The sequence below is a fragment of the Toxoplasma gondii genome, chromosome VI, assembly GCF_000006565.2.
Source record: "Toxoplasma gondii ME49 chromosome VI, whole genome shotgun sequence".
Classification (NCBI taxonomy): Eukaryota; Apicomplexa; class Conoidasida; order Eucoccidiorida; family Sarcocystidae; genus Toxoplasma; species Toxoplasma gondii.
In genome coordinates, this window is record NC_031473.1 from 2,128,205 (window position 1) to 2,150,788 (window position 22,584).

General features: G+C 54.3%; 2 protein-coding genes across 2 annotated transcripts in view; one reads left to right on the plus strand and one right to left on the minus strand.

The window, feature by feature from the left end:
* TGME49_242625 (ATPase family associated with various cellular activities (AAA) subfamily protein) overlaps window positions 1-3,217 on the plus strand; it is a gene marked incomplete at both ends in the record, with an annotated part of 34,555 nt that extends 31,338 nt beyond the window's left edge. Inside the window, 5 exons of the mRNA XM_018780649.1 lie at window positions 37-107; window positions 563-946; window positions 1,285-1,401; window positions 1,943-2,151; window positions 2,612-3,217. Of these exons, the coding sequence (XP_018637486.1) occupies window positions 37-107; window positions 563-946; window positions 1,285-1,401; window positions 1,943-2,151; window positions 2,612-3,217 (1,387 nt within the window). The remainder of the gene's footprint in view (window positions 1-36; window positions 108-562; window positions 947-1,284; window positions 1,402-1,942; window positions 2,152-2,611) is intronic.
* A 344-nt stretch (window positions 3,218-3,561) lies between these two features.
* On the minus strand, window positions 3,562-18,778 carry TGME49_242640 (hypothetical protein). Its single transcript, XM_018780650.1, has 8 exons — window positions 15,669-18,778; window positions 14,709-14,790; window positions 13,800-14,042; window positions 13,255-13,339; window positions 11,861-12,797; window positions 10,896-11,412; window positions 8,984-10,419; window positions 3,562-8,702 (listed from the first exon to the last, which is right to left on the minus strand). The coding sequence occupies exons 1-8, from the start codon at window positions 17,439-17,441 to the stop codon at window positions 4,167-4,169; spliced, it is 9,609 nt and encodes a 3,202-aa protein (XP_018637487.1). The 5' UTR covers window positions 17,442-18,778; the 3' UTR covers window positions 3,562-4,166.
* Window positions 18,779-22,584: the final 3,806 nt, after the last annotated feature.

A 22,584-nucleotide genomic window follows, 5' to 3' on the forward strand; every position in this document is an offset into this window, starting at 1 on the left:
AACGCTCCTTGCCACTGTTCTTCTGTTTGTCCTCAGGGAGCAACAGAATGGAGACGTCGGGGAGGACCAGGCTGATGAAGGTGTTGGGGACGACTCCTTGACACAAAGTACGTATAAAAACATACTTCGCGTGACGGAACAAGAGCTTCTACATCGCACAACGGCATGTTGTTCTTGTTTTGGGTTTCCTCCTTGTAGTGTCAGAGGCCGCAGTGTATGTGAATACATGCAGAAAACCGAAAGATCTCAAAAGACGTACATTTGGTCTCACAGGGTGCATGAAACCAACTGCATCACTTTGACATGCCCGGCTCCTGACTTGTATTTAATGGCTGTGTCATCCGCTGGAGACGTCGCCTGGTATCTCCCCCTACGTCGACACAAGGGCGAGGCGTTGGCGGGCAGGAACGCCTCGGTGAAGAGTCTTTTTATGAGTTGCTGGGCATTCGATCTAGTTTTGATTTTCTGCGGATACATGGAAGGAGTGTTTATCAACTGTAGCACTTGTGCTTGCTCTTTGCCATCTCGCACTGACACTGCACCTGCCTTTCTGCTGTTTCAGAACCGGCAGCACCAGGCGACACCGAGCCCTCGGCTACGCGGAAGGCACCTGGCACCGTCCCACCGGGTTCAGAGCATCCCGAGAACGAAGACGGACCTAAAAGGGAACATAAAGATGATTCAGTTAAAGACAACAGACAAGAGGAGCGCCAGGACGATCTATCCTCTCAACCGATTCTTGAGGAGCTTAGGCCGAGGAGCGACGGGGATGGCGAACCTCCGGTGGCTCAGTCGCAGCCAGTTCAAGAAAGCCACGAGCAGGTCGAGGGGGATGCTGCTGGAGACGAACAGGAAGAGGAAGAAATTATGGACGAGGAAAGCGGTGATGCAGATGAAAAGGAACTGAAGGATATCCGGAAGAAACTAACCGATGAAGAGGCACAGGGTAAGCGGTGGATAACTGTAGTTTTTGTTTTCTTTACGTTTATAATACTGGAAGCTTTCTATGACATGGAACAGATGTGAGTTGCAGGGAGAGGAGACACTGGCGACAATAGTGCATTACATCGCTGTGTTGATATTTATGGTCTGTCGTACAGAAGCTGCGTCGCATGTCACTCGCTGAAATGGATGGGAAGCACTACTAGAGGTCCATATTTGCCGCGGTGCGTTTCACGCTGTGTCTCGACGTTGCAAGAGTGCTGGAAACGCTCGTGGAAGCCAACGGTTTCTAAGGCGTGATGCACTCCTCTGTTCAATCCCTTTTTTCTGCTGTGCGTGCAGAGCTCTGGCAACTCCACAAGACAGCCACTGCCCCAGCAGCAGCCGCTCTCTGCGAGGCCCTCAGACTGGCTCTCGAACCGACACATGCGGGAGGCTGGGAAGGAGGGTATCGTTCAGGTGAGCATGCATGACATTTCGCTTAGTTGCACCTTCGGGACGTACACAGAATGTTGCATGCATTTATGACAGAAAAGGTGAAATGGTGTCTAAATGTCTTTGCTTCTCGTCGCATCGGAATAAATCCTGATGGAAGGTGCCGGAAAGTGGTTGATGCGTATTCTTTGCAATTTCAAGGTGCCATGACAGGTTTCGAACACAAGCCATGACCACAAGAATAAATCCGTCTTCGTCGGAACGATTCCCTCTTCCTCTTGAACTGCCAATTTGTGCCTCTATTTCGGCTGACTCAGAGAGCCCGAAACACCCCAGCGGGAAAGAGATACGTTGTTCGCGGTGGTGCTAGTGCCGCTTGATCGGGAGCGCGAAGGGATTTGATGGAACCGCTGTTCGCACCCGAAACGCCAGCGCGGACTCTCTCCAACCTTCAGTGGGTGTCAAACGGCGGCGGCGTGTCTTCACAGTTCGTATCAGGCACGTGGAAAAGGGCCGCAAGTGAAGGGTCAAGCTCCAGTCCGTCTTCGTGTTTTTCTGTGCTCAGGGAAAAAGCTGCATATGCGAAGGGTTCTCGCATTCATTGCCAGTGAATACCAGCAAGACAAGATTTGGCTACGACGCCGGAAGAAGACCAAACGCAACTACCGGATCGTCGTTGCGGGCGACAATTCGCGAAGCATGATGGAAGGACGCGTTGCACGAAAAGCACTTGAAGCTCTCGCGACACTGTGCAGTGCCTTCAGCCTTCTTCAGGTAAACTTGGAGCTTGAGAGCAGGTGGCGGGATGGACTGACACGCACCGACACGGATTATTGTGTTTAGTCTATTATTCGCTGGAAAGCGCGAACGATTCAGCGTTGTTCATACCGCTCTGCACCCGTGTAAACGACATCTTTCAACACATTCAGTACTTCCTTATCACACTTGTAAAGGACACATATACCCTGAAGACGAAGGCATCGGTTCTTTCACTAATTCTGGATCAGGAGAAGGACTGATAGCTTCATTGACACCGTAGATACCTAGGAGTGCTTTGGTTTTACTTGTGTTCCCGTGCACACTTCAAGCTACACTGAAGCTGGCAAACGCCTGCATTTTTCTCTGTGCCCGCTTATATGATCCAAGGATTTCCCCCCAATCAAAACCATATCAAAGGTATCCCATGGTTCAAATTCACTCTGCGCAAGTGGGTTGTTCTTATCCATGTGTTTAGGTCGGCCAGATCGGCGTGTGCGCTTTTGGCGGCAAAACGCCGGAGGTTGTTGTGCCTCTCTCAACTGAAGTGGGAGGTGCCGATGGCTCGCGGATCGCCCAAACTTTCACGTTTATGGAAGAAGCGAAAGACAGCCATGACCGAGCAGTGGTTGATGTTCTCAAGCTCGCTGTGAATTTGCTGGAAGGCGAGAACGGAGGAGACAGCGGTGACGGTTCTCTCAGCATGATTTTGATTTTAACGGATGGCCGATTCAACAAAGCATATGCAGCGAAGTGGGTAAATATAGCTATCTCGAGAGGATACATCCCGCTGGTCTTGATCATTGATAACCCAGCTGCCCCGCCGGCACCCGGCGACTTTACAGACAGCGGCATGAAATTTGAAGGGAGAGATGAATCGGCGCGAAGCAGACGAGGAGAGCGAAACACAAGCATCTACGACATGAAGCAAGTCATTCAGGAGGGGACTGACATTCGCGTCGTGCCTTGGCTAGAGGACTTCCCATTTCCATTTTACGCCGTTGTCCAGGATGTGCGACTTCTGCCGGCAGTGCTTGGTGACATCGTCCGGCAGTGGGTGGAGGCGACAGCTCGCCCTGGGTGAATTGTGTCAATACACGCAGTGTCTTGAGCGTTCTTTCTGTCCCCTACCTCACCATCTGTAATCGATTAAGTGACTTAGTGTCATACGGTGTTCCCCTATCGTTGTGAAGCTGGAGTTTAATCTACTTGCCATTTTTTTCTCTCGCCAATCTTATGTACGTCATCTCGTATCTTCACATTTGACAACTCGTGTATCTCTATCAGTCAATGCACTGTGGACGAGCATAATAGTCTGTTTCTGCACTAAGTCTGCGCGAAAACCGTCTGTCTACCCTCGAACGCGCTCTCCTGGTTACTTGCTCCTGATAGCGTTACTTAGGAGATTCTAGCTTTTCACGTGTCCAGTTTTTGCCATGGGGAAGACACTGACTCTTGAATTCCATCCTGAAAGAGTACCGCTGTCAGACCTAACTTCGTCGTTCCTCTTCCTCAGCGTTCACGATCGAAAACTGGAAAATAAATTCATCCAAACGTCTCCTCTCATCGGAGACATGGAATACACCTCATATCTGGAATTCCGTTCGCGGCACAGATAACACCCGAAAACGCCGCAAGTAGCCTCTTGGTTTTCGACTCTACGTAGCTTCTTCTCGAATTATTCTATCAGAAGCAGAGCACGTTCAAACACCGGAATGCCCGGGGAAATACTGCAGTTTAGGGGCTCCTCACAAACAAGTTTAGCAAAGCCGTGATGACCCTGCTCACAAACAGGCAAATATACCACTGGGACAAGAGCTGACTCTCCTAGGAGACCAAGAAAAGAATAGCCAGCATGGATCCATTCTGCTCCACTAAAAATGTGTTGAAGCATAATTATCCTCTTTATATGTCAGAGGCGCCACGAGTAATTAAAACAACGGCGCTTCAGTAGGTTTTCTTGTGAACTACGCACTTTGACCCTTTGCCTTTGTCGCATGCAGCAAATTTGAGGTTCCTGGTCTCCCCGGTTCTCACTCGTCTTCCGTCAAGTCGATGACGTGTTCAACGCCGTAGCTTCTTTCTGCCAGGCGTTCTCCATCTCCAGCTGAGTGGCTGTGGCTGCCGTTCATCGCTGCTGTGGGTAGCCTTCCGGGGACCGGTGGTATCGGAAACATTTCGTTTTCCGGACCGCTTCGAGGGTCGCCTTCTTTAGAGCGGACACCAGGCTCTCCCACGAGCGAGATCGCCGTCGCAGACACGCCCCCAGGACTTGCTGGACTTCCTAGGGCTCCTGGAGAAGGCCCCTCGGGTGCCGGCACGGGTTGCAGTTCGATTCTCCGAACGGCGGGGAGCCCCCGAGCTCGAATGTCAGCCACAGACTGGGCCAGCTGGCCCGGATCTGGCGCTGCGTGAACGGGCGCACCAAGAGGCTCCGCATTAGCCGGCGGCCGCGGAATGCATCTAGTACCGGAAAATGAAGGCGCCGACTCCGACACGCATTGCAGCACCTGGACTGGGGAATAGTGCAGCGAGGCTCCCGGTCCGTTGGCGAACGCAGCCGGAGCGGCAAAGACCTGGCCGTGGCGTGGAAACCCGTGGACTGCGTAGTAGGCAGGCGCGTGGCGCACCCACTGTCGGTGTGACAGTTTCTGGTGTTGCGCGAGGTGTTGAAGGTGAATGAGTTGCTGCTGGGCAATGTGTTGTTGAAATTGCTCTCGATACTTTGCTAGCTGGTGCTGCTGGTGTTGCACTTGCTGCAGCTGCGACTGAAGGCTCCCCAAAGCGACGGCGTGCTCCACGCCTCCGGCTTTGCCCGCCTTCGTATGCGCCTGGGGCCCAGCCCCCGACACGCCGTCGGGTGTGCGCGGACTCCCGTGGTTGGACCTCGAGCTACAGGTAGACCCAGCCCCCTGAAGTTGAGACTCGTGAAGTTCAGGGCGCCGAGAGGGAGATGAAGCTCTGTGGTCTCCCCACTCTGCTCCTACCTTTCCTTCCGGTTCCACGGAACGTGGGGAAAAAAGCGAGGCTCGGACTTGAGGCACGACACACACACTCGGCGACGGATCTTTCCGGGCCCCTTGTCGACTCTCATCGTGTTCTCTTCGAGAAGATACAGCGGTGGACTGCATGAAATGACGGGACTCCTCCTTGTTTCTTACGAGCACCTCGGGTTCCACTCCTTGAGCAAGGGATAATGTCTCCTGGTCTCCAGAAACACTGCCCACCTCGAAGGGTGCGCGAGTGTCTGGAGCATACAAATCGACTGGCTGCCAGGAAGCGGGAGGTTCCGTTCGACGTTCCTCTCTCCCTCCAGTACCTTCGCCATCAGTGCTCGGGCTGTCGACTGTAGCGGGTGGTGACACATCGACGGTTTCACCGACAGATCCTTCAGACGCTGCTACCGCTCCACCACGGCCCACAGACGATTCATCGTCGCTCAAAGAAGCGCTGTCTGATACCTGGGCTTGCACGGAACTTCCTGTGGCTTCACGTGGCATCCGTAGACCTTGCACCGCGCCTCCGGTGGCCTCCGCTGCCGGTGAAGTCAGCGGAAGGCAACCGAGTTCTTGACTTTTGCTGTCTCCAGGCGCCCCTTTATTGTGGAGGATTTTCCCACCGCTGGCCTGGGTATCACTCTGTCGCGACTGCGCTTCGGGACCTGCACTTCCTGAAAAGGTCTCGGGTCGGTCTGTCTCTGACGGCCTTCCCGACACTCCCTGTTGAACGCCAGCGTTGTCATTGATAGTGGGAAGAGCACCCGATGGGCTGGGCCCATCTCGTTGCGAATCGCGCCCTTGTAGATTCTGACCGAATTTAGATTCGAAAGGGTGCGCGTTGAAAGACACAGGTAAACTTTCAGGGCGGTGACTGTTTTCTTCCGCTGAAGGTGCCTCAGTATCCATCGTTGCTTCCAGCTGAACCGCGCACAGCTGTTCTTCTGCAGCGTAAACCTCGGGCAAACTTGGCATTGCCGGGACACTGACAGAGGGCGAGGGAGCACTCGATGGGCTTCCCGTTGACGCCTTTCGAGACTTCCCACTTCGCCGATTGTTGTATGGCACCTTCTTCGCCGTAACTCCAGTCGAAGATCCGCTCTGCCGAGAATGATCCTGCGTAGAAGGGATGGGACTGCGACGGCTGTTCGCTGGTCCCACAGCACCAGAACTCGGCGGTCCGTTCTCAGCAGCGGCTGCTGCCGCTGCTTCACTTGCTGCAGCGCGGCGTTCCCGCCGAAGCCGGCGTTGCACCGTTGGGTCTTCTTCGTCTTTGTCTGTGTCCAGACCGCTCATGTCGTCATCTGAATGAAACAGGCCGATTTCTGCGCTTTCCCAGGGACGCCTCACACATCCCGGAGAATGGTTGAAACTAGTATCAGTGCCCCCTCGGCTACCTGTGGGATCTACCGGAGCCCCCGGAGCGACTGAGCGTTGCTTTTGCCGACCTCGGTTAAGCCCCCAGATGTCGCCTGACTCCGCCAGGTGATACGTGACCCGATAGAGGCGATCTTCGACTGCTTCGCCGAGATTATTGACACCATCCGTTTCGCGTTCCTCTTCCTCCCCTTCGAAAGGCTGTTCTTGAGAGGTGTCTTCTTGCAGGTTTCCCTGTCTGAGACGCCGCAGAAACTGGTCGCGGCGCCAGCCGAACGACCCCAGTCGGCTTTCGCACTTCAGGCGCCGCCTACGCCTTCGTGCCTGTTGTTCGAGAATCGCTTCGGCATACCGGCGGTAAAGCTCCACGTTTTCACGGCGATACTCACCACCGACACCATCCGAACTCCAGGGCCACCCCTGGCTGTTTCCGCTAGGCCCTTTGCCTCTCCCTCGCTTCTTCCCTGTGCCCGAAGAGGCGGGCCCCTCTGCCGTTGAAGAGCCGACAGGCACCCCGCTAGAACCTGTCCCCGCGGTGTCTCCGCCGGCGGTGTCAGTCCCTTGGGGACCACCCTCCTGGCCCGTTACACCTGAACCAGCTTCCGTAGCCGTCCGACAACTGCGCATAACCGCGGCCCGCGCTGGGGCAGACTCCGGAGGGGGAGCGCGCTCCCCTGAAAACCTGCTGGCCTTGCTTTTGTCTCTTCGGGAAGCCAGGGAAGGAGGCGAAACAGCCGCCAGCAGGGGCCCTAGAAGATCTGAAGACTCGGGGCGGTGCGACGCCCGGTCGGTCATGCAACATGTACAGATGTCCAAGCAGATGCACGTGGCGGCTTCTTGACACCCACGCCGACGACCTTCGGAAATAGAATCTGGCACTTTCGGATGTGCATCGTCTCCAGGCGACAGAGACGCACTAGATGAGGGCGGAAAAACGACGTAATTTCCATCTCGTGATTCACAGAGTTCGTCAGAAGACGGGACAGCGTCTCCATCAGAGCCTGTCGAGACGGGCTTCTGCAGGAGGCTAGCTGCGTCCTGCGAGGATAGCAGAGGGCTTTGCTGGCCCGACTGGTGCGGCGAAGGCCGCCGCTCAAGAGCTGCAGGGCAAGAGTGGAAATGCTCTTCCTGAAGCATTCGAAACTGTCGCCGACTTACACAGAACTCCAAGAAGCACCGAACTTGGTTCAGTGAGTCATCATTCAATCGCCAGAAGCACGGTCGCGGTAAGCGCTCCTTAGGAAGTTCCTCAGATCGAGCCTGGACCTCTTCCCCGCAGGAGCAGCGGCCGTTCAACGGGTTGAGGTTTTCTGAAAGAACCGATCCTTCTTTCTCCTGTCTGCCTAGGAAGTGTCTGGTAGAGATGCCTTCGCCTCCTACGGTACAGGCCCCCCCTATCTGCGCTTTAGAGGAGCGAGCGTTGGAAGTCGAGCCCTCATCAGCTTGCCACACGTCTGCAATCAGAGGGAGAGAAAAATACTGCTCTGTTTCTTCCCGCACAGACCCAAGAGACAGGCGAGACCCCCCGGCTTCGCAAATTAGCCCGCAGACACCCCGACCACGCAGGAAATGCAAAGCGTTTTTGATGAGCTCCCACTCTCCTGCAGTGAGAGGCTGACGAGCCGGAGGCAGCAAAGGGTTCTCTGACAAGACACGGGACGAGTTGGGACGGTCCTTCGTGGAAGATTCAGACGTTCCACGAGACAAATGAAGTGTGAAGGGCGCGTACGCTCCAGAGGACGCACCAAGCGGAGAAGCCGGAGGCGAGCAGGAACGCGAAGACGCCGGCGAGGAGTCCCGGCTCGAAGTCGACGCTTCACCGAAACCGTTCGCAGGTGGAGAAACCTGCGAAGGGACTTTGGCAGCTGGAAACTGGGAGACGACTTCGTCCCCGGCACATCGTTCAGTCAGCCTCGTTTCCCTGCTATTCAGGTCGATATTGGACAGACAAACCTCCCCCACTGGCTCTCTCGGCGAGATAACGGGACACGGGAGCGACAGGCGCCATAGCCACTGTGCCTCCTCCGCGTCCCGTTCTCTTCTCTCCTCGTCTAGTTTTCGTCTTTTCCTTTCCTCGGGAGCTTCGCAGTCAGCTATTCGTCGTCGCTGAAGGAAGGCGGGTGTTCGCCTGGCCACTTCGCTTTCACCAGCTGTCGAGTCGAGAAAAAGTCCACCCAGAGGGCCTCGCGCCAGCACCTACATCGGCACACACACCAGAAGCACAGAAGACTCCGTCGCACGATTTGACTTGCACTTCCCTCTCGACAAGACAGAAAACTAGCTCTGTTACCTTCTTCTACTGCTCAACACCGTCCGCAAATGCTTTTCTCCCCGCGCCTCGTCATCACATATCTCCTCACAAAGTACAAAATTCGAGTGCGAACTGTCGCCCGGCCGTGACGGCGCTCCAGGCGCCCCACGCACTGGGCATTTGCCTCCCGTTGTCTCTTCGCAGCCTTCCCAGACTTCTCGCCTACTTTCGATGCAGCGCCACTCGCTCCTCTCTCCTTGAAGCCCGAAGTCCACCCGCCGGGGCGCCTGGGGACGCTCGGGGCGGCGGTTTTCTCTTTGAAACCCTTCTGCATTGCAGACGTGGAACAAGACGGAGACGCCGAACCTTCCGTCGCAGGGTAGCTGTCGATCTGCATAGACAGCGTGCCGGACAAACTGGTGCCCAGAAACACCTTCTGTTGACTCCTAACACTCCCGCAGCTCGCCGCTTCCGTCGGTGAAGGCGAGCGCTCCCTGTCGAGGCGAAAAGGAGGTGGTGACATCGACTTGTCGCTGCCCACAGAGCGGATTTTCCCGGAGATCGTGGGAGAGTACACCATTCGCGCGCGCTTACTTTGTGCACCTTTCCCTCCTTGTGCAGCCGCGCTGGTCTTGACGCCGCCTGGGCCTCCCTTGGCTTCTTTGAGGGCACCTCCCGTTGAGCGCTTCTTCTGGCTTGCAGAAGACGCCCCCTGCGACAGTCCAGCACCTGCCGCCAGAAAACCGGGCAACCCAGGCTTCCGGTCCTGGAGTGCCACTTCGCCTGCTGAACCACTGCAGGCGACGAAAAGCGAATCTTGTCGAGTCGCGTTCTCTGGATCGAAGCCGTCACACTGTGGAGGACTCGAGGCGCGGCGTGCAGCCGCAGAACGGCCCGCCCCCCCTGCTGCGTCAGCGCCCGCAGGCCGCGGCGCTTGTGCCGCGGTTGAAGCCTCATGCGCCTGCCCCTGCGTTTTGAGGTCCGCCCCTTCCCCCGAAATCTTCTCAGAGGAGAGCGTACCTTGGACATCTGCCTTCGCCTTCCCTTGACCAGAGTGGCTCGGGCTGGCGCCAGCGCGACCATCGAGAAGCGCCAGCAAGGCGGCGGGGGCCGAGGGAGGCAAGAAAAAAGGCTTGTAATCCAAGCACCTAAACCCAGGAAGACTGTCCGCCGACACATGCTTCGTGTGTGCAGACCAACCTACATTCCCCGTGCTTCCCCCGTGTCCACCCAGTGTTTTCCTCTCTTCTCCCACCTGGGAACTGGCTCGTTCGCCAGAGGAAAGGTTAAACGTTTGGGAAGTCGGACCTTTGTCACAGACACCTGGCCCGCCATCGGGAGACACTTCTTCCGATGTCTCCGAAGGCCCTCCAGAGCCCGCAGAAGTCCACGAAGCACCCCCGCCTCGCTGACTCGGGCCTTGCCCGCGCCGGTTCGTGCCCGAGGAAGGACTTGAGGCGGGACCCGACAAACCGAAACCAAAATGCACAATGAGCTGGCGAGGATGCTGCATTGCCTTCTGCACAAACTCCACCCGATCTGTCTCGAGACACGGGAGAAGTTTAGAGTGGAGAACAAGTGGCACCGACGACGCAACCTCCGAGTTCTGAGTCGACGCTTTTGACGGAAGACTCAAGGCAACAGGAAACGCCCGAGAAGCGCCTGTGGAAGAAAAAAAGGAAAAACAGAAAACTGGTTAATCGAACTAAGAACATCCCTTAGTCCTGTTGTTGACGTACTTTTTTCTCGCAGCAGCGACACCTTCCGTATGCCATTCACACACCTTCTCGTTCGTAGCGTATCACACACTTGTCTTCCTGCAGGTCTTCGGGAGAGGCTTCCATTTACCAACCCTCTACATGAACGCGCGCGATATACGACCACCACAGGCGACTATTGTGCACTCGTGTCGAAAGCAGGATACAGGAAAAACGAAACAAGCAACCTTTGAATGTCGAATCCTTCAATGTTGCGCATGCAGTCACACGGAAGACGCACAGGACACAGCGGCTTCTGGCAAGTTCAGCTCACGCTAACGGCGAGAAAGGAAGAGTAAAAGAAAATGTTTGGCGTAGCCTCAGAATTTGGAACCACAAAACGAATTGTTAATCAAATGATCACATACAAAGAACACCTACCGAAATCGCGTTCCGCAGCATCAACCCCCCACTCTTTGGGAAGGAGCACGCAAGACCCGAGGGCGCCGCCAAACCCCCAGAATCGCTTCTCAGCGCCGAGCTTTTCAGCTTCGTCCTTCATCTTGCCTATTTGTTCCCGGACCGCCGTCAAGGTCCAGGTGTCTTTGGGAGCCATGAGGACCTGGAGGGGGCGAACGCGGTTGAAGGACACAGTGACGAAGCGCCCTGCGTCGTACCCCTTGTTGCCTCCAGAGACCACGTGTTTCCCCACAGAGGGCACAGTTGCCCGAGAGACACTTTTGCTCGGTTGCGGAGACACCCCCGTCTGTGCGGGCTTCGTGTGAAGGAGACAGACACGGAGACGGCAAGTCAGCAGACGGCGGGAGACAGGAGTCAGACGCTCACAGTTAGAACGGGAAGCCGCCACCGCGAGGCCAACTTGCGGGTTGAAGGCACAGCTGGGCGCCTGCCAGGAAGGCAGACTCGGAGGCGGAGCCCCCGCCGGCGCCTGGTCCACCTGGACAGAAAAGAGAAATGGATAAGCAGATCAACACGCAGTGGCTCTTCAGGCTTCAGAGAAACACAACAATTTGTATGCTAGGGCAAACAGGGGAACCACATGACGCTGCAAACGGAGTCGACGATACTCGTGCCCATGTGGGCGCGAAACAACACTGAAAACCGGAACGAAAACGCAAAACAATCCGCATTCTAGTAAGCAGGGGAGGGCAACACAGCACTGAAAGCCAATCCCAAAAGCAGCGATGGGTGCTTGTGGGCCGGATGGGAGAATGTCACAAATAGCCAGGGGGGAACCCTTGAAAGGAAGGCAACATGTATATCTTGACACTTGGAGGTTCATGAGCAGCCCGCGCACCCGGAGAGAGTGCGTGTAAAGCTGCAATTCAGACAGCTTGTGTGCAGCTGGAACGTAGGGCCCTTGCGATGGAATTTTGCCGACTTACGTGGCAGACGATTCCGATGGCAGTGACAAACGGCTTGTTCGCATCTTCGTCGCCTCCAAGGTCCACCTCCACCCACGATCCAACGCCGATTCCCTGTTCTCCACTTCTTCGATCTCCCTTCGCGCCAGTCTTCAGTTTCCTGTCGTCCCGCTTGTTTTCGGATCCTTCTTTGCCCGCGGCGAGCTCCGGCATGTCCCATCTGTCTCCGCCCTCCACAAGATTGTCTTTCGCTCCGTCTTTGCTCTTCAAAGACGTCAGGCTGTGCTTGCTTGCCGTCTCTCCCTGCTCTTTTCTGCCTGTCTCCTCTTCGCTCTCACTGGACCCCTCTGGTGCCGCGACCCGTTCGTCTCCTCTCTTTTGGCTCGTCTCCTCGTTTGAGCCTTGAATCCAGTCCCAGGCGAACGCCGCCGGCTCCACTCGCGCGACAGGGATAGCTGCGTCGAATCTGCCGAAGAATGACTCCAGTTCTCTCTTTTGCCGCATCTGTGGGGAGTTCTCGACCCCACCAGAGTATAGGGACGACGTCGTTCCGTGCAGAGCCCCAACAGCCGCAGCCGCAGCTAGCCGGGAAGAAGAGCGCCCGCGAGGGACTGCATGACAGGCTCCAGAAACGAAAGGTCCTGGCGCGAAACCCTCGGAGCTTGGGGACCCAGAGGAAGGTGAAGGGGGGACACACAGAGGGCAGAGAGGCGGCACGGGCGTCAGCGCCTTGAAACGCGACAAGACCGAAGAAATATCAGAAGGCGCAGATGCAGAAGTAAGAGAAGGGGAAATGCTGATTCCTCGAGAGGATGATGATGCTTCATCCTTGTGGAAGGGAAAAGCCTGGCTCTCTCTACAAGCCAGCTGATCCTTCTCCAAGTAGTCGCTAAATTGGCGGCGAGTCAGCCAGCGCACGAGACATCGGTCTCCCACGCGCCCCACAAGAAAGGCGTAACTGCACACATTAGAGGGACACACCAAAGCGAAAACAGCTCGTGTAAAGACACAAAACTGTTAAGGGCGAGGTCACGGGAAAAAGCATGCACATTTGCAAGCCACTGCACTCACGCATATGTGTGTGATGGGAGCATGCAAATGATACACGGCTGCCCCAGAGGGAGGGCCTCCTGACTCCCGTGGCTCGAGTTATGTGGATTTTTTGACATGTGTGGTCCTGACACGTATCGTGTTGAAACCAAAGGAAGACCTATCCCATGAAGAATGCTGGAACAGTGTCTACGCCGATCTGAAGAGTGTAGAAATTCCTTTCTTTCGAAGGCGCAACTCGACAAACATGTCTGTTGAATGCACGTGAGCGCGTCCGTTCAGATACACGCCCTTAATATACTCTTGTTTCGACAAGAAAGTTTTTTCTAACAGAACGTTCACTCCCGTTGGTCCAAACAGCTCACCAAAAACCCGACGACCCAGGGGGAAGCTTCAAAGTCGTGCCACTCCCTTGAACGGGCTCTTGAGGGGGCATCCACACGCGGACAACTGCGAGGAAAAGTGAGACAGATGAAGCAGCCAACGAGGCTTTTGTGTGACGTCAGGAGGTATGATGATGGAAAATTGTGGACACGAAGCGATTGTAAAGCAGGGTCTTGACACATGACAGACCAGATGGGAGAAGGAAGAAAAACTGCAGAAATAGCGCGAGACCAAGCTCGAACAGGGAACTCAGGTACGGCGAACGCCACAGAAGAGAGAGAACAAGACGCACGCGCATACGAAGCGACGCAGAAGAATCGCTTCCCAAAGAAACCCTTAGACTCCAGTTGACGAGTGTCCGAAGTCGATAACGCCGCAGATGCAGTGACTGCCCTCGCTTCTCTTGTAAGCTAAGCGATCACGAATTTAGGCATCAGACTCGTTTCAAAGAAAGCTCGCTGCATGCTTAACAGAAAATGCAGCAACCGTGCGAGAAAGTCAGGAGATCACACGCAGCGAAACTCACGGGGCTGTCGAAGAAGCTGGGGATAGTTCAACAGAGAGGCATACGCGGCACCTGCAAAAGAAACAGCAGGAGCGTCTCCTCCCGAGGGCCGAGCATCACCCGACTTATCAGAATCGGGGGGGAGGGCAGAAGGAGGAAAGGCTGGAGAAGCCGAAGGGTGGTTGTGAGCATAGAGCAACATGCAGTCCAGCAGCGAGTACAGCCAAAAGTACGGAAGCATTGGTTCCTGCCAGTCGTCCGCCGCTGGAGGCAAATCTCACAAAACAAAGAAGTCTCCCATGGATGATTAGATGTCACACCCGCAGAGAACTGCTACCTGATGTTAGCTGAAGAAGTTAGCAACGCCATTGTCTCCCGCAAGAGCGCGACAGAGGCAGCCAAGAAGAAACGACGAAAAATGCCACAGCAGAGAAGACCCCAATGAAGACAGAGACGGAAATGTGCATGCGAATGGGCTGAGAAAACGGCGGAGAGAGAGGCACCGCGAAAAGGAGAACGCATGCATGAAGTCGGAGAATCAGACGGAAGCAGAGGCGATAGAAGAGGCCACACAGGGTGGACACAGAGGATACCGTGAAACCCGGGATGACACAAAAGAAAGAATGAGCCATTCAAGACGGAAACGGGGAAATTGGAAGCAGAACTCATCATGCGATGTACACAAACTAGGGAAACAGAGAGATACACGCCATGGGTACAATCATACACACGCAAGCGAAGACCGCTCGACACGAATCGAGTTCGAGATGCGACAACGAGAACAGGTAACCTTCGATGAGAGATGCAAGAGTATCCAGTGCAGCGGTTAAAAAGACAAGTCGAAATACAAAAGGGACATTCAGGATGAGAGGTGCAAGTCTTGCTGTCTTCATTCAACCTCACTCTGTTACTGAAGTCTAAGAAACTGACCGTGGAACGGTGTGAGAATGTCGCTCGACTGCTTGCGCTGAGTCCACAGCTGGCGAGACATCAAGCAGATTCGCCGCAGCAGCTGTGCGCAGACACACAGACACGGACGCAAGCAGAAAGTGTCAGGTGCAACAGCTTGCCAGAAGCGAACGGAGAAAAAGGAGATGTCTGAGAAGCAATCAAGACCTCGGAAAACCTGATACACCTCGAGAGCCGCAAACAAGCAGTGCAGATGAGGCGACGACGCAGCGGAGACAGAGCCTTGGTTGACGAGGCGAAAGCAGAACGTGTAGGTGAAGGGAGATCCACGAGAAAAGGTAAACAAGCGGGAATGCTCTCAACACGGAACGAAGCAGCCCATTCGGCGTAAAAGCAGGAGATCCCACAACAGCGTGGGCCTCCCCTAACCCATACTCTACATCGACTTATAAATAGATATCTAACCTAAACCCTGAACTCAAATCAACTCTCTTTCTCTATATGAATATTTAGTCAGCGTTCACGAAATGTTTGGAAATACGTGTAAACGCACATGTGTATGAGGGTGGCCTTGTCGCCCCATATCCAAGAAGAATATACGGTGGATGGCAGTGCCGCATTGACCGAAGGGCAGCATGGTATAGCAAAAAACAACGCAAGGACCGCGAGATTTGAACTCTCTTCCTGTCTACTACATGCTTCTATCCTTGTACGAAGCCAGTCGTTTTAAGAACCAGAGACGTTGACGTCGACCACCCGTCAAGACACGCGCCCTCATTTTGATATAAAATTTATTTAAACGCTGGACGATACAAGCCGTGTCTAAGTGCGAGGTACACGTGTTGAGGGCAAACTGCCGAGATCTGTCGACAATCATCACCCCTTATTCTGTCTAATTCTGCATCTCTTGCGCCACAAATCCACCGAAGAAGAAATCTGTTGCTCTCTCTGCCGCGGATGCTGTCTCTTCCCGCTTCTCACCTCGCCGTTCGTGGGAGGATCTTTTTCGTCAGGGAGGACGAGAGCGAGAGATCTGTCGCTTTTCCCGAGGTCGAACTGGCGGAGGCGCAGAAGGTGACACGAATTGAGTACCCAGAGAGACAGTTGCGACTGCTGTATCAGAGCGCATTCCTTGATTTGCAGGCAGACGACGCCTCCAATCATCAAGTCGCGAAGAGGGTAAACTGCGCGCGTCTCGTTTTCATCATCCGTTAAGCTCGGAGACAAAGATCGCTTCTCGTCGACCCGGTCTGGGCTCGAACAGTGCTCCTTCTTCTCCTCTGGAAGAGGCAGAAAGTACCTTCGGCGACGCGCTGCTCTTCGACCCGCTCGCACGTCGGCCAAAACCTGCGCGAGGAGTTGTTTTGCAGCAGTTTCCAGCTCCTCATCGTCCTCCCGAGAAGTCGCAGCCTCCCTTCTCTCAGCTGAAGGTGGTAGTCTTTCCTCTGAAGCAGCCTGGTCCGCGAATTTTTTCGCCTTTGAAAATTCAAAGTCCTCTCCCGCAGGCCCCTCGCTTGCTTTCTTCTGAAGAGCCTTCCCCTTTTCTCCGATCCCAGCCTTGGACTTCTTGATCTCTACCTTCCCCGCGCCCGGGACGCGCCCAGCAGGTTTCTTATCTGTCGTTTGCTGCCCGTGTAAGGCTGAAGAACCGTCGTTCTCTTGGTCCGAACTCCTGTCCCTCCTGCCATTCAGCTTCCGCACTGTCTCCAACGCTTCATCTCCCAAGGCGTAGTCGGAGTCTCGAGCCCACTCACTCTCTTCCTCGCGGCGCTCCTCGTCGTCCAATCCCTCGGAGTCACTCGAAGGTCGTGTCGTGTCGCCCCCAGTTTTGCTCGGAGAGCGACAGCGGCGCGCCCCGCCTCTGAAGGACTCCAACTCGTTCCCCGAAAGCGTGACATGTCTGATGTCCGGAAAAGCCTTCAGGCGTTTCAGCAGCAGCAACGTTCTCCAGGCAGGGAGACCCGCAGCGCCCGTCGCATTTGCGTCCACGTGGCGGACGTGTCGACAGCGCGAGAGACCGTAGCAGAAGACGCGGAACTGAGCTGGCGGCAGACTGTCAAAGTAGTACATGAGGACCTTGGTGAGCTGCGGCGCCTTCTCGGCGGCGGAGAAGAAGAGCGCGATCGAGTACGCTGACGGGAAGACGGTGTTTCTAAAGTTGACCACTTGCACAGTTCTGCGGTACCTGCTAACGTCCAAGAGGCGCTGCTGAAACTGCTCCTGAGTCATGCGATGCATAAGAACTAACTCGCGCTGCAGAGGTTGGTGAGCGGTACCAGATGCAGGCGAAGACGACAGCGACGACGCTCTGCTCGGACTTTTGCCTCTCCGTTTCCCAGTTGGCGGGATGTCCGACGGCGCATGCAGTGCATTCAAAAACGCAGAGTCCGAAGAGGGAGACTCCAGGCTCTTGGCCGATGCTAAGGCGGAGCCTCCGCCCTCTCTGGATACGGCAGAGTGCGCTGACGACGATTCAACTCCATTCTGCCGTGCACCGGAACCTGAGAAAGAGGCTGGAGCGAGGCGTGAGGGTAACCCTGTAGGCTTCACAACATTTTCGCCATTGACAGAAAGGGAAGAAACAGAGACAACAGGAGAGGCAGCTGCTTCAGCCGCAGCTGAGCAACTGCCTCCTAGAGAGCTGTGCGCGATGTCCGGAGCAAACAGGGAAGACGCCTGACAAGATGATGTGGACGGATCCTGTACGGGCATCAACTTTGAGTCAGCGACACGAGGGCACTGTGGCGGATCCATCGTATGGGTGGGGTTCACCACCAGCGTTTGAGGAGCGTCGGAGCGAGGTGAAGACAGAAGAGAAACCTATACAGAACTCGTCAAACTGGAAAACCTTTCATGACGACTTCGAACCCCGCCCAGACTGAGCAGAAAACATAGTCGCAGCTCATACCCGACAGAAGGCACGGATCGGCCTCACCCGCATCTTTGTTTGGTGAGGCTCCTCCTTAACTCTTGCAGTTGCCTCTGTGGACGACAGTGGCGGCTACAAAGCGCTTGAGCGGAGCACAGAAGCAGCGAGCATCGGGTTGCCCATGTTGTGTCAGCGCAGACGAGGTTCGGTTTCACTTGGGTGACAGATGGGTCACTAAACGACATACCTAAAACGATTGGAAATTACGACATTGCCTCTTGCCCTTATGGGACTGGGCGCGACGCCGTTCATGAAGCCATGCTCGCGTGGAACAGCGGAGAAGACGACATCGACGGGAAGCGAGACCGAGGGGACGATAAAGAAACACCGAAACCGGTGAAAGGTGGAGAATGTAGATAGATTGAGCAGCGGGATACAACGTGTGGAGAAGAGCGTCCCGAAAATACGCGACATGGCAGAAGACCCGATTGGAGACGCCGTCGAGAAGCCAGGCAGGAGACTCACATCAGGTGCTCTTACCCTTTACAAAACACCGTGCTTTGAGGAAAATTCCCTCCGTGCCGCGGAAGCTCCTTTATAAATGGACATGTGCGTGTTTGAAAAATCAAAAGAAACCATGGGTATGCGCAGCAAGACAGCCCTTCAGCGGCAGAAGTCGATAGCGTGATCTGGCGCCCGGCAGATCACGTGATCACGCCCGTTCTACATGTACAGCTAACAGAAAAACGCGCGAACATGAACTTAACACACATGTCAGACAGGAACGTCCAGTCTCAGACAACCGCATAAACGGTGTGTAACAAGAAATTCGGAATCCGTCTACACTTATCCACAACAAACATATTCGCACATCAAATGACAGCTGGTCCCCATAAGCCCCGTCATCCACCAACCCCCCTACAAGGGGGGCGATTCACAATCCTCACGTTTTGTGAAATGAAAATTCTTTGGCTGTTCTCTCGCTAACACCAGCGAGACACCTTTACCGCAGAAGATGGTTTTCTGCCGCGGCAAAAACTTCAGAAATAAAGATGGAGATGATGAATGAAGGCACAAGGGGAGCCAGCCCTAGTTGGGTGGCAGCAGGGAGGCACTGTGTGGCAGCCGGGGACCCCCAAGAGAACGTAGAGACCACAAAGATGTTGGAAGGATACATACGTTTTTTCTATAACATGGACCCAGCAGACATCCACGAAAACGTACAGGTGTAGAAAAGGTGGAATTTTGGCGAGAATTAGTCGACTGGACCACGTCGATGCGTCTGCAGCTACCCTGGGCAGAATACCCTTGCGGCATTCCGTTGTATAAGCCGCGGCTTATACACAAAAAACCTTTTTTTTGTGATGGACGGTAATAAGGTGATCCGGCCCTCTTAGCCACGGGCGTCCAGTGGCACACGTAGGGGGTGAAACCGTCGTGGAAATATGAGGACCGGCGAGACCAAATGGGGGATGCCAATAGTCGAACACTGGTGTCTGTGTCAGGTGCCTGGAAGGATGCTGGTAGCGTAAGGGCTGTGCCGTATCCTAGAAGGCAACTTCCTAGTGGAGCAAGACCTCAGACAAAGCGGATTGATACATTTTACCTCGTGGAAGTATTATGAGCGGGTGTCCTTTCTTTCCGGTGCTCCGTCTCTCCTTGGATAGTATGCTGCCACACCGACAGGGGGAGCATGATGCAGATCAAACGAGTGAAACTGGAAACATGCAGTTCAGTGGCAGTGTTCCACACCGACTGTATCCCTGTGTTCTGACATCCCGCTGCATGATCGAGAAGAAGGGAAGAAGAAGGAGGACCGCTGATGAGAGTTCTGCTAGCGCCGAAGGCACAGGCATGGAAAGGGATGGATCTTCTACGGACGCTACAAAACTAAGTGACAGAGATCCGAGGGTTACTTGCAGCTGACCCTCTGGTTCATACCTGTTCTTGTCTGTTTGCTAGACAACTCGGATACGAAGACAGCGGCGCTGCCGACAGGGCGCCAGGGACCTTGGTCCGCACTTCGTCAGTATGCGACGTGATCAGTACCGGCATCTCGACACGAACTGCGGATGTACAGGTAACAAAATATGTTGGCCACGTTAACTATTCTTGTGGCTCTTGTGTCGTCTCCTTGCGCAGCTACGCAGTGAGGCTACAGTGGTGAATAAGCAGACAGGAAGATGCGCTGACATCATGCTGCTGCAGTAGCGGCCCTCCCTTCTCTCTGCCTAAGCTGAGAAACTGCAACCCAGGAACAAGAGACACCGTTGTGATAAGGTGAATGAGGGAAGACAACGACGGATAGCAGCAACGTGTCACTGCAGAAGCAGGAAAGGGAAAACTGCGGAAGTGAGGAAAAAACACACCACAACACAGACTCGCGTGCAGCCGGTCCTTGGTCCCGCTCCACTGTGGACGTCAAGAACGAAGATGACACGGTGATAGCACGCTGGGGGTAGCACCGCTCAACTGGCTCTTGGTGTCCGACTCTATTTTAAGGACTGAGGCATCTTTGCGTCTCTTGCTGCAGCAGCTACTGCCACTGTCCTATCTGGAGCTGAATTTCTAAGCCACTGTTTTACAGCAGCGGACATCCAGCTGTTAGTTTCCTCTCGATCCACTGTCTAACGAACTTTTCTTAAGTACCAGAAGCTCAAGACGCGTCCAGTTGCATGTGAGGGATCGCCTGGCGAGGCCTTTTGTTCTGTGCACGCTCGGTGGTAGCCAGTTTTTGTTGAATATGTTGGGCATTTGATTGGCCAATCCTGTCTCGGTATATCTTTTTTCGTGTGCTTTAAGCTACAAGCTCATCATCCTCGGGATATCAGAAAGCATTCTGGGCAGCAGCTGTGCTGCGACTGGTAGGCCACCCATCAGGCTGACAGTGATTTGCATGCCAGAATCGAGGGTGACTGTCAATTTCGTACTGGTTTTTTACCCCATGATGGTGTGCCCAGACACTCTATGGTACACACACCAGGTGCGTAATCCACACTAGCCAGATTCCCTTTACGAAGCTTTGTGTAAATGCACAACATGCGTTTGCAGCCAAAACCGCACCGGCATTGGACGTTCTACTCGTATTTGACCACTCATTATCGCGCGAAGGTACCTGTAGCTGCCACAGCAGGGCCACCGACAGCAAAATGCGTTCGACTACAGTTTCGGAACAAACACGAAGATGCTGAATGATTTTGGATTCTTGACTTCACTTATCGTGGCTGGTTTGACTGCCATGGGCACTGAATCTGCACGCACCCCGACAGCCCAGTGGTCGCTTCCTTGTCAGTTTGGCACTGCGTTACTCAGATCTGTAATACCATGGGTACAAATGCGTTTCTGGGGGTGCTACAGCCATTATAAATATCCTCTCTCCAATACCATATTTGGTATCTTGGCTACTTGCAGGATGTTATCTCTCTTTTGCCACACTGAGACAAATCGTTGCATTATATATTTACTTGCCTTTCAGAGGTTGTATTACAGTTGTTTTACATACCATCTACTTCCATCCACACGGTGTGGATTCCTGAGTCCAATGCAACCCCTCAGACCCTGCCCTGTGTCACAAAGGGCTTCAGCAGCAAAACCTTGTACACTCTGTTCAGCGTCACCAGATCACACCACGCACCGGCATGGCAATTGACAGGCAAGCAAGTGAGGTTGTAGTTCTTTGAGATGCTCACGACGAAATCCGTTGACTCCCTCAACACAGTTTCTTCAATCAGCACACCGTAACCGCCGGAGACAAACGACGGCTGTGACCTTCATTCATTCAATGCTAGAAGCAGCCTGCACGACCACATTTACTGGAGCCCCTCTAGCGACGAAGAATCACTGATGCGAGCTGGCACACTTTCGGCCCATAATGGTATTTTCATCTCCACGGAGGACGAAGGACGGTTCGAAAACGGAGCCATTCTCCTGGCGTCGGATACCGGTAGCCACTCGTTAACAGCAATAGGAATAGGAGGCAGAATCACACAAAACGGACGTATATCTCCTGCAGTGGAACTCAGCCGCGATGCCTATTCAAGTGGCTTAAGCCCCCCGGAAAGTCGTTCATTGAAACCGCACTTGAAACGATTTAAGTTAGGCCTCGTTACTACCCCTCATGAAGAGATATATCAACCGGATCTCGGTAGAAGTCGTACCGAACATCCGCGCTTACTTCAGTACTAGGGAAACGTGCTTGCTGACGCACTCCCCCGTTGACCTGCCCGGGTCATCCGAACTTCACACAATCATGTACTGCTTTAGGCTACCAGGACCGGTACTGCCAGACTAGCGCCGAAGATAGAAGTCGCGAAACACTGTCAGCTCGTTAACACTGCCGACCTCGGCCAGCCGGTAAAAGTCCAGACAGACTTTCTTTCGAATCTTGCCGTGCGATCAGTGATTCCCATACTGTGAGTAGCTTGTAGGAGCTTCGGAAGCAACAACGGTTAGCTCGTGTGCAGCGGCATCGTGACAGTGCTAACAGATACTTGTTCGTGATCCAAGCAAGAAATAGCGTCTGATACACCCGCTGAAGACTTGAAGGATGACAAGCGGTCCTTTCAAACGTGAAACTTCCCATGTGTGCGGTTCCCAACAGCCCCATTCCCTCTGAACTTACGAACAGTCGAGGTTCTGACCGTCCGAAATGGAACTCATGAGCAATTCGCTGAGCAGATGGTTCACCAGATCATCTTGGCAAAAGTATAGAACCCAGATGCGACTGCATAGACATCAACCGACTCCATTATTCTCTCTTCACAGGTACAGAGAAGCCCTACGAAACACACACAGAATCTTGGCTACGGCGCGCACAGGCAGTATCACTCCTGCACCCTATAGAGCCTCCGCGGATGGCAGAATACTGTATTCAGACATGAAGTTTGACAGACAAGGACAAAAGGGGGGAACTACAAGGCCGCGAAGCGACGGACGCAAAATTCTTGATCGAACCTAGACGGCACTTTTTCCTTTTGGGTTTTAGCTAGCTACGCCGCCTCATCCCACTGAATGCCGCCATACTGCATG

What these genes read in the sequence shown, in the direction of transcription:
- TGME49_242640 (XM_018780650.1), bottom strand. Translation starts at nt 17,441, where the DNA reads ATGGATCCGCCACAGTGCCCTCGTGTCGCTGACTCAAAGTTGATGCCC. An exon ending in CCAGCTTCTTCGACAGCCCC is followed by an intron (nt 13,340 to 13,799) that starts GTGAGTTTCGCT and finishes TTTTCCTCGCAG; the next exon opens with TTGTCCGCGTGTGGATGCCC. An exon ending in CCTGGGTCGTCGGGTTTTTG is followed by an intron (nt 12,798 to 13,254) that starts GTGAGCTGTTTG and finishes TAATGTGTGCAG; the next exon opens with TTACGCCTTTCTTGTGGGGC.